Source organism: Pleuronectes platessa, chromosome 1 (assembly GCF_947347685.1).
Source record: "Pleuronectes platessa chromosome 1, fPlePla1.1, whole genome shotgun sequence".
Taxonomy (NCBI): Eukaryota; Metazoa; Chordata; class Actinopteri; order Pleuronectiformes; family Pleuronectidae; genus Pleuronectes; species Pleuronectes platessa.
The window spans coordinates 13,516,342-13,532,191 of record NC_070626.1 but is presented as its reverse complement, the minus strand read 5'-3'; the positions used below and the strand labels follow the sequence as shown (position 1 = coordinate 13,532,191).

The 15,850-nt window shown below is 41.6% G+C and overlaps 1 protein-coding gene across 1 annotated transcript in view; it reads left to right on the top strand.

Annotated features, from left to right (window-relative positions):
• LOC128442130 (transmembrane protein 266-like) overlaps nt 1–15,850 on the top strand; it is a 36,827-nt gene that overhangs the window by 15,317 nt on the left and 5,660 nt on the right. Inside the window, exons 3-7 of the mRNA XM_053424398.1 lie at nt 7,932–8,086; nt 9,376–9,449; nt 11,686–11,742; nt 12,397–12,535; nt 15,443–15,558. Of these exons, the coding sequence (XP_053280373.1) occupies nt 7,932–8,086; nt 9,376–9,449; nt 11,686–11,742; nt 12,397–12,535; nt 15,443–15,558 (541 nt within the window). The remainder of the gene's footprint in view (nt 1–7,931; nt 8,087–9,375; nt 9,450–11,685; nt 11,743–12,396; nt 12,536–15,442; nt 15,559–15,850) is intronic.

Here is a 15,850-nt window from a genome sequence, read left to right as displayed (position 1 = left end):
AAAAAGGTAAGTAAATGTCTTTTTAAGACCCAAAGGATCTGCAGTAACTCCGGCTTTATAAAGCCCTTACTAACTCTGAACTGCTTTGACTAGGTTTATATGAGAAATAGAATATGAAAGGGCTCAAAAGACATATTGCCCCAAATGCCCCCCACCGCCATCTCCTAATCACTGGAATGATGTCACCTCCCACCCCAGTGACGGGTGTGTGGTTGACAGACGAGGAGACGGGAGCATATGCTGCTGATGGTGCTGTTCCAAATGTGCAAGGAGTCCAGGGTTCGGCACCAACACCAGATGGTTCTTCTAAATCTGTAGTGGACAAGAGGGGGAAAGAGGAAAAAACAAGAGCTCCTACTCTCTGCCACCCACCGGCTCCAGGCCAAGGGTCCAAATGTTCCATTTTGGAAATAACTACTGGCACATACGCAAATTTTAGAAAGTGGTCAATAGAAAAAAAATAGATTCAGGTCTGTTCTCACACTGGCAGCTCCGGTTTTGTGGTGGAAATGATTGTGAGGTTTGACTTTTTGATACTTAATCGTGAAGAGAACTCTGCCATTTTGAATATAATTTAGGATTTGAGCCCCAGTTACTTACTGCATTGACTTGGCAGAGAAACTGAAGATCTGAGACCATCTGTGCTGTGTCAACATTATTTGGGGAAACTCTAGGAACCAATTTTGTCACGTGAGAGTGGGATTTGTAAAACCGTACCTCTCTCCATAAGCAGAGCAGACACAGAGTTCTGCAGCCATTTCCTCTGAGTCCATCACAGCATTAACGCTTTACAAGCTATAACTTTGTTAGAGCGAAAAAACACATTTGGCTTTTTGAGATGATGCATTCTCTGAAGGGTTTCAGCTAGTCGAGTCAATGTGGCCTGATTTAATTACAGAACGCAGGAAGTTGACTCAGAGTGACCTGTTCTCTCCCAGGCGTCTAATGAATTCCTTTGCCAGTGGGTTGGCTGCAGGCCTGTGTCTCGTTCATAGATAATAAGTGTTTGTTTGTCCGTGTATCTCTTAAAGACAAATGGACATTTATAAACCTCAAGAAAATCTGAGCTTGTTTTGGTAAATTTGAAACCATACTTTAAACATACTATTAAAAACCACAATTCCAAATGCACCCGAAGTCAAGCAGCCCAACATATACAACATTTAATTAATAAATTAGGAGTCAAAATTCTTATATTTAATGACGTTTCTCTATCAATTCTCAGCCAGCACGTGTCACTGGACACATTTATCCCACAAGGATGTATTTTGTATGTACGACACCCAAAGTCACAAACAATGATGCAGTTTAATTGAGCAACTACATGTCTCTGTTGCTTTCCCACCCAGGTCATCTGAGTTGTGTTTTGTCATCGCTCATTACTGCTGTTCACACAAAGTGCAGTGTTGATGATTGCAGTCGGATGGAGAGAAAGACCAGTGACAGAGTGGTTAATATTCACAGACATGACAAATGAGAGGTGGCTTTAGTGGCTGAGGAGAAAGAGGGATTGAATGTTGAAGAGGAAAAAGAAAACCTGTTAGTGGAGACCAGCTTGACGGCTTTGGATCTGTTGATCTGTCTCTAGCTTAACCTTCTTATTAAACGGTGATTTTTCTGGCTTAGCACAACAGTAAACTGACACCTTCTTCTCACCCCCAAAAAACAAATACATTGTTCACACCATGTGGGCTTGTCTAGATAGTTCAGCTGCAAGGGCTTAACATTTTGAAATGTCTATAACTGTTTTCAATTTGTGGCACATTTTTTGTCTTCCAATAAATGATGACACACCATCTGGAAATAGTCCAGTTTTCACACTTTGCTGTAAGTCGCCACCTCTAGGAAGTAGTTATTGTCGGTAGGTTTGAACAGGATGAGGTGAATATTTAATATGTCTAGATGATACTGTTTAATTTCCGTCCCAAAGAATATCATGTTATTGTCAGGTGCACAAAAGAGGCCAGACAAAGACTTTATGAGATTTCTTTAGTGTTTATGAATTTAGCATGTTAAGATGGTAGATAGATTTGTACTGTAAAGTCTAATACTATTGGTGACGTGTTATATCCCAATTGATTATAGAAGTGCTAGAGCAAATGAATGACCAAGCAGCTGCCATGGAAAACCTGAAGTCTATGTTGATATACATATGTTCATCAAGGAATATTTGAATGTCTTGTTTTGAAAGCAACATGCACAGTGTTCATATTGTTTTCTCATGCAGACAAAATGCTTATTTTTCATTGCATCATAAAAGATGTTTCAAAGTAGCTTTGTATTTTCTCAGTCACATCAGCTGAGATCAACAAGTAACTGTAATCTATCTGTCTGTGTGTCTGTCCGTCCATCTACCTGTTAATCTGCCCATCCATCCATCCATCCATCCATCCATCCATCTGTCTGTGATAGAGATAACTTACTCAGATATACAGGACTGTGGCCAGGTTTATGGCTCCTCTGGCCCTCTGGCGTCACCGCTGTAAGATGGATGTCATACCAACTTTTTCCACTAGTTCTCACCAGAACATAATATGTGTTGCATTCTCATCACCATTGTGATCAAGTAATTAAAAGTCTGAATTGATTATTGCTTCAGTTAGATTAGTTCAGCGTTATCATCTGTTTTAAACCAGCGTGAGCACCAGTTAGCACAGTATCAGGTGTTGCTGCAGATATAATCTGGAATGAGAGTTAGGAGCTGTTATGTAACTGCTGCACATAAACAAATAAACTATTTCAATGAACAATTTGCTTGCCTGACAACATTTTTGATGTGCTAATTAATCACTTGTAATATTTATTCTCAGCTGTAGCCAGAGTCAAAGCTTTAAAAAAAACAAAACGAAAGCTAACTTATCTTTGAGCAGAAGTCAACGAGCTACCTGAGAGATTCATATCCTGACTCCTGAGTCAGTCATTTATTATTTTGGTTGTGTTTCCAGTCAGAGTGCTGCAGGAGTTGTGACGCTTGCCTCCTCCCTGCTGATGTGTTGTGATCAGTGGTGCACAGGCATCGGTAATGGGGAACCTTTCAAATGTAAAATTAATTACCTGCAATCTGTCAGCATCAGGAGGACTCAGGTATTTTGTGCTTAGTTGGTACTCCCCGTTTTCCACGCTTACTTTGGCATGAAGTATTGTGTGTGTGGAAGTGTGCGGTTGTGAATGTGTTGTAGAAATGTGGATACTGCTCCAGGCAAACATGTTTCGAGGGGAGGGAAGGATGCCCCCTCTCTGGTTACTGTTTGGTCCCTTTTGTCAGGTGTAGCTGAATTTAGACATCTTTAAGAAGAATCTGCAAGAAGATACAGCTAAAGATATAAAACATGTGTCAATCAAACAACATTAACATTTTCTCAAGCTAAATAAAAGTTCTGCTTTGCCAACATGGCAGAATAAGGTCATTGTCAAACCTGCCTAGTTTGGACCGCACCTTTGGATTTTTGAGCTCAGTATGGACCAAAATAACAGGTGCAGAAGGAGTCTCTAACTTTAGTGGACTAACTTTTGTCCGAATAAGAGAGATAGTCTTGGTCAGGATCAAACAGGAACATGGTTTGTTTAGATTTCAGTGTGTGTTTTCAGTTTTTGGATTGTTTGTTCTTTCTGACCAATTGTTGGAGGTTTAGACAACATTAAACAGTAGAAGAAGAAAAAGAAGCAGGAGGCTCACTGGTTTCACAGGATTGTTGGTCTGAAAAGCGAAGACATTCATTTGGAGCCCTTGATCTAGAGTTGAGCACGGCGCTGGAAGTTGTTAATGTTTAATAATATTACAGTGGCAATGAAACTAGATAAGTAAACCGGTTCATTTTCTCCATTCAAATGACAAGACTTCTACCAATCAATGTCACATTAGTATAGTAAAGGTAGACACATCCCACGTAGGTGATGATGACAAAAGGGTCTGCACCCTAAATTGCAATATGGAACCTAACTGGATCAAATATAGACATTGTAACAAAGACATTGTTGGGACAATGGTGTCCTATGTACGTGTTGGAGGCTTCAATGGAAATGCTGCTAATTTTCTTTGGTGCAGCAGTAGTTGAGAAAAACCTGAGCAAATATTCAAGTGCAGGTATCAGATCACATCAGATTCACATGTGGTTTACGTTTTTAAATAAATACACGTCCTGACTCATGTTGAAATGAGCTTAGAGAGACGATGCAGAGGCAGCTGGCGAACCTGTGACCGGTTGTGGTCAGGTATACGTGTGCTCAGTATGAGCAGCAGAAGTTGTAAGGACTGGTTTTCTGTTGCTGTCTCTCGGACAAATGATGAATAACTGTTTAAACAAGAAGTCCCCCTCCACCTCCACCGAGTGCTTTATCTGATGAGACCATCAGGTGCTCTGGGTCTGACAGTCCCAGTGTGCGGTGGCTCACTCACCGTGGTGGTATCGATTACTCTCCCTGATTTAATCTCCCTCCTCTGTTTCACTGTCCACCTCCACTCAATCTCAGCAGCGGTGGGAAACACTGACAGCTATATCAACCTGCTCAATACACATCGGCAGCAGAGAGAATCTAGACAAAGAGAGGAGGTGGACAGAGAAAGTGAGAGAACAGGAGAGATAAAGATGGAAATATGAAAGGGTTTGTTGAATCCGAAAAAGGTCAGTGTGAAAATCTGCGGTGCCGTGACGAGTTTGAAAACAACCAGTTTGAGAGGTGACCTTGTCCCATGTATGTTCTCGTCTACGAGTGACTCGAGCCAGGTGGTTCTGTCAGGCTGTCAGGGCCGAGTGGGTCAGAGAAACAACATTTGCTACTGTGCTCATGCTTTAATAAGACTCATTAATATACTGCATGTGTCACCAGCAGTGTCTGACTGCGTCCCCTCTGGGCTGGGCTAGTTTTAGCATGACGTGAAGTAAGGACACACACACAGAAATTTGACTGAATTTGTCTTTTGAATCAAGGATGAGTCTTCACACCACCTGTGAACTCATGACACTAACTCATCGGTGTATATATGGGTGTGTGTGTGTGTGTGTGATGAATTGACTTGTGTAGTGCATTACGCCTGTTAAAGATGGTGTAGGGTATCGATGCTGGGTGGATTATAACTCAGGTTTATTGCCGTGTTGACTTATTTTAATATCCTCAGTTGATAGATCTGATGTGGTTCAGGATGCTCTCTTACAAATAAACCATGATCAAGTGATGTGCTACTAGCTTTTGTGCTTTAGGGCAGGTTTTACAGCGAAATTCTACTGTTTTCCCATTTAACCTTAGACAAACATTCAATGATACTGACAACCTGTATAGATTTTAAGAACACAGTTTGTGGTTGGATCAACCTTTTTCTTTTTAGCTCAATAACTTGATGATGAGCCTGGAAACTCTCCATCGACACCAATGATTTAAAACAATATGCAATGGAGAAGCTACTTACCTGCAATAAGCAGGGTTAAGTAATTGTATGGAGATATATTAAAAAAGTATTTGAGTTTGTTTTATTAGTTTGTTTGTGGCCATGATGGTTTCACTCCTTTGGCATCATAAATGCGGAGTTTCCAAACTGAAACTGATCCAGCAAAACTCTAAATTCTAGTTCAAGAGTAGTGTGTACGCCAGACAGATCTATAGCAGATGATGCAAACAAAATGTGGTTGTGTGGATGGTGGATGTAGCCTAAAATAGAAGTACAAGAATTTGTGTGTATGTGTGTGCATAGTGTGAAGAACTTTGAGTGGTTGATCAAACAAGACAAGAGGTACATAAATGCAGTCCATCTACCACTTTGTTACCTTCTACCATTAAATGTCTCGGAACATCTAATCAGTATATCAGCATTTCATCAGCATGTCACTGTCAGTATTTTGTATAGAGCCGAGTGTAATCGGATTACAGATATTTAAACTATTTGAAATAACTCACCCACACTTACTTTGGCTTCAGAGTATTCACATCAGCTGCATTAAATAAATGAAATAATACATACTTAAAATATACGAACGAGTCCTGGCATGTAGTGAGGAACACAGGGCAGCACGAGACCCGGCACCCACAGAGTCTGACTGAGACCCCGGTGGAGGCCATTCTACACCATCTGGAGCGTGCACACTTTTGCCACCCCAGCCAAAGCCAAGAAGATGATTGCTATCAGCAGGATTACACCGTTATTAGATTAGCTTTACATTGTTGACAGGACTGTGGAATCTGTCCATGCCAGTCTTCAACAAACACTTCTGAGAAACCAGTGGGATGATGGAGCGATCCACTCAATAGCTGCTAGAACATTTCCCTCATTGGGATATAAATGTGTTACTGCAGGAGAAAATCATTAAGAGAATATTTTACGATGCTGGTGTCCTCAGTGATACACTGTGGTTTTGTCACAACCTGGTTATGGGAACCATTTGAACCCAATAGTCCACGTTTAAAATTTTTTGTTTGGCTTATCTCTTTGATTATATAAACCTTAAACGCAATGTGTTTGTGTGTGTGTGTGCGGTCTCTTCCAGTGACTGAGCAGGAGTAAATATGTCAGATGAGGAGGTGACACATAAAAATAAATAGTCTCTCCCACGGGGCAGTTTTAACACAACACTGCTTGACACAACAATATTGTAGAAAGATGTGAAAGGGGCATGGAAGAGCCCATTTCATTTGGGTATCAATTGGGACAAAGGGATGGATCAAGGATTTTTTTTACTTTTTTCTTTAAAAAAAATTATATATATGCACTATAACTTCAGAGACAGAAGTTATCTCCATCCCAAAGTGAGAAAGTCATGTGCTTTAATGGGCCTAAAAACTGGTTTAAAAAATCAATTCAAATATCCAAATTCTTCTGTGACGAGTGCACCATAATCAGTTTTGTAGCCACAGTGAGAATAGAGTCATTTTGCCACCGTTGCAGCTCGTTTCTAGCACCACGCCAACGAATGGAGACGTGATCAGAGGAGGGAAAGGCTCTGCCAATGTCTGTCTCCTCCATGCCAGTGCATGGGGAGAAGGGAAAGGTATTGGGCCGAGCCAACTTTCCACTCCAGCTGGAGAGCCGGTGAGAGACATTGTTTCTCTCCGCTCCTCCTGTCAGCACTAGTAGTAGTTTTTCTGTGAGACTCGATCGCCCACTATTTCAAAATTGCAGTGAGCCATCTTGCCAAAAGCTTAAATGGCCCAAATGCTGGAGTCCATCACACTGCCTGGAAAGATGAAGCATCTGTCCTCCTGGTCTTTGAAGCATTCAACTACTATTTGCTCATAAATATGGGGCATCTTTCATTAGTAACTAACAGGAAAATACTGTTACCACTAAACAACCCTCGGATTTATACATAGATGTGAATCAAATTAGGCCCTTTGTTCATGTGTCAGTCTTTCTCTGGTGGCCGCTGATCATGCTGAACATGAAAGCAGCCTCCTCTACAGTGACTCCCTTCATTGCCATGTTAAAAGGAGTCCATCATTATTCTGCTCACAACCACAGCTGATGGTCAAGTTCACAGAGCTTCACTGTCCTCGTCTCCGTCAATGCTGCCTCTGACCACACTGACCCAATAGTGCTGGCCCTTCAGGGGTGTCAACTACCGCCCTCTGTTGGCCATGTCAGGGAGTTCAAACAGCTAAATCAAATCATCCAAACCCTGCTCGGAACTCTACTCAGCGATCAATATATGCATGAAAAGCAGTGATGTAATCATTGGTTCATATACACAGTGCAGCTCTGTACCTATTAGTTTATTAGTTTAAGTGTTACTTTGTTCAGAGGTAATACATTGATCTCAGAAAGGGCATTAAATTGGAAACCGAGAGATAATCCTATCCCACACATGGACATTTGCTATAAAAAATGTTGACATATATACATATATGTGCAGAGAAATTGTAAATGTTTGTATTGTATGTAAAGTTATGTTGAAAAACAATATAAATTAAAAGAAATCTGTCCGTCTTTATTGTATTCTTCTTAGGTCCAACTGGCTGAAGCCCTGCTGCGGTCGCCGCGTGGCCCTGTGGCAGGTCTGTCTGCTCAGCGCCGGCTTCAACTGTGTCCTGGTGGCCTGTGTCATCCTGGTGGTGCTGTTCCTGTCCCTGGAGCTGCTCATAGACACCAAACTCCTACAATGTAAATAGTCTGCATTCCTGTAACCTTTATTTCCTTATGTGTTTGCTGAGCATGCACGTCTCTCTCCTTGAATACACGGTGTAATGCTCGTAGAACACCTGGGAGGCGTCCAGTGCAGCACAGCAGCAGCTCAGCAGCTCTAGAGCTGTGGGGAGTGACCTACTGTTGTGTCCTTGAACATAAAATACTGTTTTTTACTAATTCCACTGGTTCTGTCACTTCCACTTCAGCTTCCAGTGCTACTCAGTTTCTCATGACACATTTCAGATGCATAACGAGACATTTCCGTTCAAAACTTATGATTAACTCATTTAAATCACTGTTCGAGGCTCAATGAGTTGCAATTATCCAATATTTTCCAAAAGGTAAACAATGAATCAACAAACAGGCACAGAATGCTAAACTTCAGTGCAACTTTTTGTAGCTACACCGATAATGGTATATATATAATTTCATCTATTTGGATTTATCCTGTGTCCCTTTTGGGGATTTGAAACCACGAGACAAATGTAACTAAATTAATCTAAAATAGATGGATAATTTTTAAATTAATCAACTATAATTTACACATTATTGTTGCATCAGTGTCAGCAATAATCAAATCACGTCTAATATGGGCTGGAGCCCTTTTCCGTTGATTGCAGTACGTTTACATGCAGAGTTTTTTACTCTGTTTTATAAGTGAAGGACCAGATAAGCCTTGTGTGTAGGCTGTCACAGTCACGTGTGTGCATTTAGCGCCCACTCTCTCTGTCTGCTGTGTGTAGTCTGTCACAGTGAGGGTGGAGCTGGATAGTAAATGGCTGGGATGGCGAGTGATGGAGAGAGGTGATAATGAACCAAGTCTCTCGTCCGTGGCGGCGGGCTCGTGTCCCCATCGATTACTGGCCGAAGTCCAGTTCTGATGATACCTGAGTCTCACTGTGGGGACTCTGCTGTAATCCAGTGATTTGTCCTCTGCCAGGTTCTCAAGACAAATAGAGGAGTAGGCAGTCGTGTGGGAGTGAGCGACAGAGGGCGCAGAAAGGTTAGGTGTCTGTAAGACCTGGGTAAATACAGGGTGACACTGTAGATTGATAGGAAAGAAGAGCTGTGAGGGTGGTTATACTGGTGAGAGTTCAAAGTTATATTCACTTTGAAACAAGTTTTTATTTCTCCTCTTAAAAACATTATTAGAATAATGATATTTGTCATGAATGACAGAAAAAGACATTCTTGGACCATTTGTTGTGTATTTTTCTTTAAAGTTCTGCAAGCTAACATTTTGCCCTTTTTTCCTCTTGTAACAGTTTCCAATGCTTTCCAGTTTGCCAGCATTATCCACTGGATCAGCCTTATCATCCTGTCACTCTTCTTTTCAGAGGTAAGATGTGTGTATCAGGCTCCATTGAACCTTATTTCTACTGTCACCATTCATAAAAATCTTTTCTGGATTTGGGTTGAGCAGTCGCTGGTTGTTCCATCTACCGTGGTGAATTTCCTGATGGTTAGTTTGACTGTTTCTATGTTTAATCACCCTGATACCGTGGTGATTTGGTTTGTACTGGGACAGTATGAGCTAACGACTGCAAGAATACACTGTTGCCAAATCAGGTGCCTTTAACACCTGATTTGTGTTAAGTTGTCGACCTTCTCCCTCCGGCTTCTGCTCCACTTGTTTTGGGTTGTTTAATGTCAGTCACACCTGACATGAGATTTGTTTACATATGGTTCTATTGTTGTTATATGCACATACTTTTTCATCATGGTTTTGTTGTTTTTATATGCATAATTGATTTACGAGTTTAAGGTTTAATTTAAACCTATATTACAAGAGGATTTCATTGCAAAACCAAAAGTGGGCTATAACTTTACCTCTTCTATGTTAATGTTACACATTTGATATGCTGCTGTTGCCATATTATTTTCATTTATAATAAATATACTTTCTTAAAATTTAAACTTTGGGAAATTACATTTGTTTGCAAATCAGCAGTTCAGTAAGGGCAACTTTAGTCAAAGAAAAGTTAATTTGTCTCTGCACAATTTACATTTGACGCCATGGCTCTGTTCTGGGACCTCCCTGACAGAGAGAGCACATATCTCCATCCTTCCATGTGTCTACGTGGAAAGAAGGGAGAGCGGCAGCAAGGGAACAGAGCAGAGCAGAGCAGGCATCAGTGACAACAGAAATTACATGGAAAAAATTTAACACATTATAAGAAGGGGGGAGCTTTGGTGGAGGTGGGTTGCAACAGGGCTTGTAGAGGGAGCAGCACGGCTAGGGAGGCTGAAGCAACTTAAATAAGGCGCCTTGTCTGAGCTTTGTCAGTGAATGCATGGAAGGGAATCAGCTGAGCCATCCGCTGATGTGGGCTGGCTCTCAGATCAGCTGCTGTAGCTGTCAGGTGAGCTCAGCTTGACTTTGTGACCTGCCTGAACTAACTAGCACCAACTCATCACTTTCTTTTTAATAAATAGATGAATTAAACTAATCAAACTTTAACTTTAGACTATGTCCTGTCTCCTGCTGGAACTAGAGAAGGTGGCTACTATTTAATTTCCACTCTACTCAATAATCCTTCAGGTCATCTTTTATAGTCTAAGCCTCACAAACACTACAGCTGAACATTTTAAATTTTAATTAGTCTTAATAAAGTTTGAACCATTGTTTGATGTAATAATGTTTTATCATCCGTCTGGAATTCTGAAAAACAAAATGGTCAGGGGAGGATTTGGCCCACAGGCCACTCCAGTGAAAACCAATTACCCTGACAGCCTCAGCCCCAATGCCCTAAACCAAACATTAATTACTAGAGAGCCAGCAGGAGCAATAATTACAGCTGAGTTAATGAGCGGTGTGGATGGGGTTACAGTAACACTATCCATCCAAACACCTCGCCCACTGACATCACAGAAGAAGAATCACCCGGGAACAGTGTTACATACATATAGCTTATTACCGGATGGTCCCTGTGCACCAATCAGGGAGCAGGATTTGGATATGTGGGCGGAGCCAGAACAATTCTCATTTGACAAAGCACTGTTGTCCAACATGTGCTGCACATGATGGATTAGCAGGACCACTTGTACATGACATGCCACGCTAATTGGATTGTAAATCAATGGGCCTCCTCAACAAAGAAGCCAGCAGCATCTATACAGAGCAGAATGTAGAGTTTGATAGGGGATCAGATTACACGTGTTGTGCCGCTGTAGGTCAATGATCAATATCAGGGAACAGATAGAGCTTCATCAAGGAGGAGTGTTCTCCAGAACAAAATTAGATTGAAGCTCTTTCTTTCAGGAAAAAGACTGATCTCATGTCATGTTAGGGATGTTTCTGTGATAAGTCAAAGGTACATTGTATTATTACATGCATTTACTATTTGCAATCTAGCATTCTTGCATTGTTATCACCTACAGTATTCTGAAATAAAGGAGGTTAAAGAAGAAAAGTGCGTGTTCACACGTTTTGACAAATGTCATTGGATGAGATGACAACTCAAAGACTGAGAATATCACAGGATCTTTTTATACCTATCTGCTCTCACCTATCTATTTTAATGTCAAAATTTCATTTTTCTCTCTGTCTCCTGTCTGCCTCCTGTCTGCCTCAGACTGTCTTCAGAATAGTCGTGCTCGGGATCTGGGACTACATAGAAAACAAAGTCGAGGTTGGTACTGCTGTTCTGTGTCTATTGGCAGATGTGAGTGTTGTGATTTCCCACTCACACGTCTTCATGGTAAATTTGAACCCAGAGTCTGGGGGCAACGGCTAATGTTTTGGGGCTATTTGGGGCAGATATCTGTGTCTTCACTGTTTTCAGTCTGACACGTCCAAGTCAAACTTCTCTCCGCACAAAACTCAAAGAGATACTTTTGTATTTGTTGGCTAATCTCCACTAACAGATATGTGCATATGAATTCAGATCACTTAAAAAGCTGATAGCTGATGGATTTCTGTGAAATGTGTTCCACCTCTTTTGCTCTCCACACAGACTGTTTACCTGCAGGCAACTGACGCCTACACAACGTCTTTTGCCTACAGATTCAGTATAATCACATATAGAATCTGCTTTTAGAAGTTAACCAAACTGAAGCAGCTGCCCAGTGTTGCTTAGCACACAGTCACCTTTGGATAGAGTCAGGCTAGCTGTTTCCCCCAGTTTCTATTGTTTGTGCTAAGCTAAGCTAGCAGGCTACCAGGTTCGTCTTTGCTGTACATCAGTGCAGAAATCCGGTCTAGAGGGTTGTGCAAGGTTCCGGCGGATGCTTATGATAACCAACTACATTTGCTCATATTTGATTTTCTTCTAACATATGCTCAGGTGTTTGATGGTGCTGTCATCGTGCTGTCACTGGCCCCCATGGTGGCCTCAACGGTGGCCAATGGGCCCAGCAGCCCCTGGGATGCCATCAGCCTCATCATCACCCTACGCATCTGGAGGGTCAAGAGGATCATTGATGGTGAGCGAGGCAAAAAATATCCCAATATTTTAAGTGTCCTACAAGTAAGGATGATTCATTTGTTTGCAACAACTTGAGGAATCATCTGCTCCTTCTTAATTAACTCAGAGGGATCACACAAATACATAAAAACCAGCCGGCCTGGAAAGAGCTAAATTACCCCATTCTCTCCATGGTTTTACAAATTATTTACTATTCAGGATAATATGGCTATTGATCATCCCTCAGAGTAAATTGCTGCCAGTCTGCTTCTCTAACTTGTAAAGATTGTAAGGGACTGGTAAAGTAGATTCAGACAGGCTGTAATGAATATAGTGGTCAATCTCCGTTATGCTAATGGACTGGTTCGATATCTGTGCGGAGGTCACCCTCGCCACAGGCCTCAGACTGCATACACGATCAGTGGCATTGAGAACACAAAGGGACTCAGTGTGCACTTTGCTTATGTCCTGTGAGATGGTGGATTAGTGAAGCACAGTTTTCCTCAATACTTTCTGTTAAAGCAATAGTTTGACATTTTTAGCTTGCCAAGAAGGTTATGTTTTCATCTGCGTTTGTTTGTACGCAAAAGTTACTCAATTGTTTTCCAATCCAGGTAGCATACAGATGTGGGACACTTTAGGCAATGACGCAGCCCATCTAGCCCAAAAAAATGTGCGTCAATTTTAGGATACATGCGGTACTCTATATAGGCAAGGTGTAATCTACATATGAAACTTAAGTGACATATGTGGTGAATATGGCACCAAAAGTATCAAACTAATTCTATGGCTTACTCCTGGCCCCGATCTGGCAAAGAGCAGCAGACCGCCAAAGTGCCGTCATTCCATGTGGTACGTGGGCTAGATGGGGAATATGTGGGATATGGGCCACATCTGGGACAAAACAATTTTGCTAGGATGGGTATGGTTTTGTGCAGGGCTGGGGCATCCAAGGAAAAAGCGATTACATTTTGGTGCTGATCTGGATCAGGCGGTGTGTATACCGGATTTTTTCCACTGTCCCTGTAATGTTGTGAGATACAATGTTTTTTGACCTTTTTGATTTCTCAGAGCATAGTTGAAGTGAATCTTGATTTAGTTTTTATAAATCTAACATGTTTAGGGGACAGATATTAATGATTGCCTGCAGTGTGGTGTAGATCCAAAGAAGCAATACTGATCCACTCTGGTGAGCAGGTTCAGCAGGATCAGTATTCTTCTTAACATGCAGCTGCAGTGTTGGCTCCCAGGGAATGAACTGGTGGTTTCTCCCTCCCGCACACCTCGACCTGTTGGTTCTGATCTTTTTGAGTGATTGAGTTTTGTTGTGAGGTGGGCGGCAATGCACCTCAGAGGGGGAGGAAAACAAAAAATCACTCAAACCAGTTAATGTACAGCAGAGGGAGCTGCTCGGTTATCGTGGGAGAGAGATTGAGTCTCTAGCAGAATAAGCTTGACGTGTAAAGACGAGGTGTTTGAGTCCGGCCGATACGGGAGTGGAAATAACAGAGGAGTGAACTGCATCAGAAGTTGCAGTGGAATAAAAACCCAAGGTGAATTTATAAGTGTGTCATAGGGGAAATATCAACCTCTCAAACAGAATCAGAAAAAAGGAGGAAAAATGATCCTGTTTGAAAAGAATCTGCTAGTGAGAGAATTATTACACAAATAAAGTGAGACACCAAAACTAGAAGATGATAGGTACATTGACTTTAGATCCCACGTGCAGCTGTGGTGCTCCTCACTGTGGATAAATAAACATAGATACAATGGAAGCATCGCGATCTGAGTTGTACTGATCACAGCGCCTCGAGCAGAGCCATGACAACAGGTTTCCAAATTTACCCTCAGTAGCCTTTTTTAGGCACATCTTCAAAACCTGCTGCCAAAAGTGTGTCATGTATAAATAAAACAGTGAGATTGTAAGAGGAGGAGATGGTGATCAGTCAAGATGGGATTTAAGAGATCGATGCATTTCCAGCATATCTAAACTATTTTTGCATAGTTTGAATTGTTTGATACATTGATCAAGTAAAATGAATCCATTGATCCAAACAAAACAACTGCTGTAGTTTTGTGTGAAAAACAGATTAATACGTGATAAGTAATACGTTTTATACAGTATAATAGATTGTCCCTTCGTCATGTCCAAGTTTTTTTTGTTCTCACAATGTTCTGTTTTGGATTTGTAATGAGGCCGGTCCCTCTTGTTTTCTATTATAACATCAGACTGCTGATCTTAATGTATCCAGATACACAGGCCCCAGTAGAGACTCTTCGGAGGAGACCAAGATGAAATGACATGTTGACTGTATATAATCAACACTTGCGAGCTATTTCCTGCAGTCAATCGGAGCTGCACTGCTCTAATCACTGTGGCAGTCTATTTCGATTCAAATATTTCCCATCTCTCCCTTTGATTGTCAATGCCTCTTGCCATGTGTCGGTATCGCTTGCCTGTCGATTCGGCCCCTCCACCACCCCAGCATCCGCCTGTAGGCTCTGACACGGCCATTGGAGATATTTGTTCATCACTCTCATTATATCAGTGTAATCATATCTCAGGGAGTGATGAAGTCAGAGCCTAGCAGCCAAAATCGGCCGGCTGCAATAATCGTTTCAAGCGAGTTGTCTGTGGGTGAAACGTAAGTGTCCTGAAAATATTGTTCCAATTTTGAAATCAATGAACCATGATCCTTGAGAAACTTAGCAGCACCTTGGTACATTCAGTCAGTAAAGGTATAAGGTTACTAACTAATGAGGTTTCACAGACATCTGAGGAGCAAAGGACTAATGGTCCGCTACCTCTGACCTCTGACCTTGACTTGATCTCCATGTATTTTACCATTTCAGTTTTTTTGCTTGTTGTTTATGTCATTTATGGAACGAACTGATTTTTCTCTCTCGACCTCCTCTTCTGTGTTAGCATATGTGCTACAAGTGAAAGTGGAGATGGAGCTGGAGATTCAGCAGTGTGAGAAGACCAAGGCCATGAGAGAGGAGCAGCTGGAGCGTCTCACTCAGATCTGCCAGGAACAGGCTGTAAGTGTCAAAAACACCTTCGACTTAACCTTATGGCCTGGCTGCAGCCACGGAATGAGCTTGTGACGTAACAGGAGGCGAGACAAGATGTTTGTGCAACCAGTGAACAAAGACAAAATACTGCTGTAGTTTGTCAGTATGCAAAAGTTCACACAGAACAAACATTCCAGTATAGAACATTTAGCATTCATTTAAAAAAAGGGCTACGGTGTTGTTGTCATACCGTGACTTTTATTTTGTTAGCAAAGGTGAAGTGGATCATGTAGTTGTTATAGTTCTTATATTTTGGTTT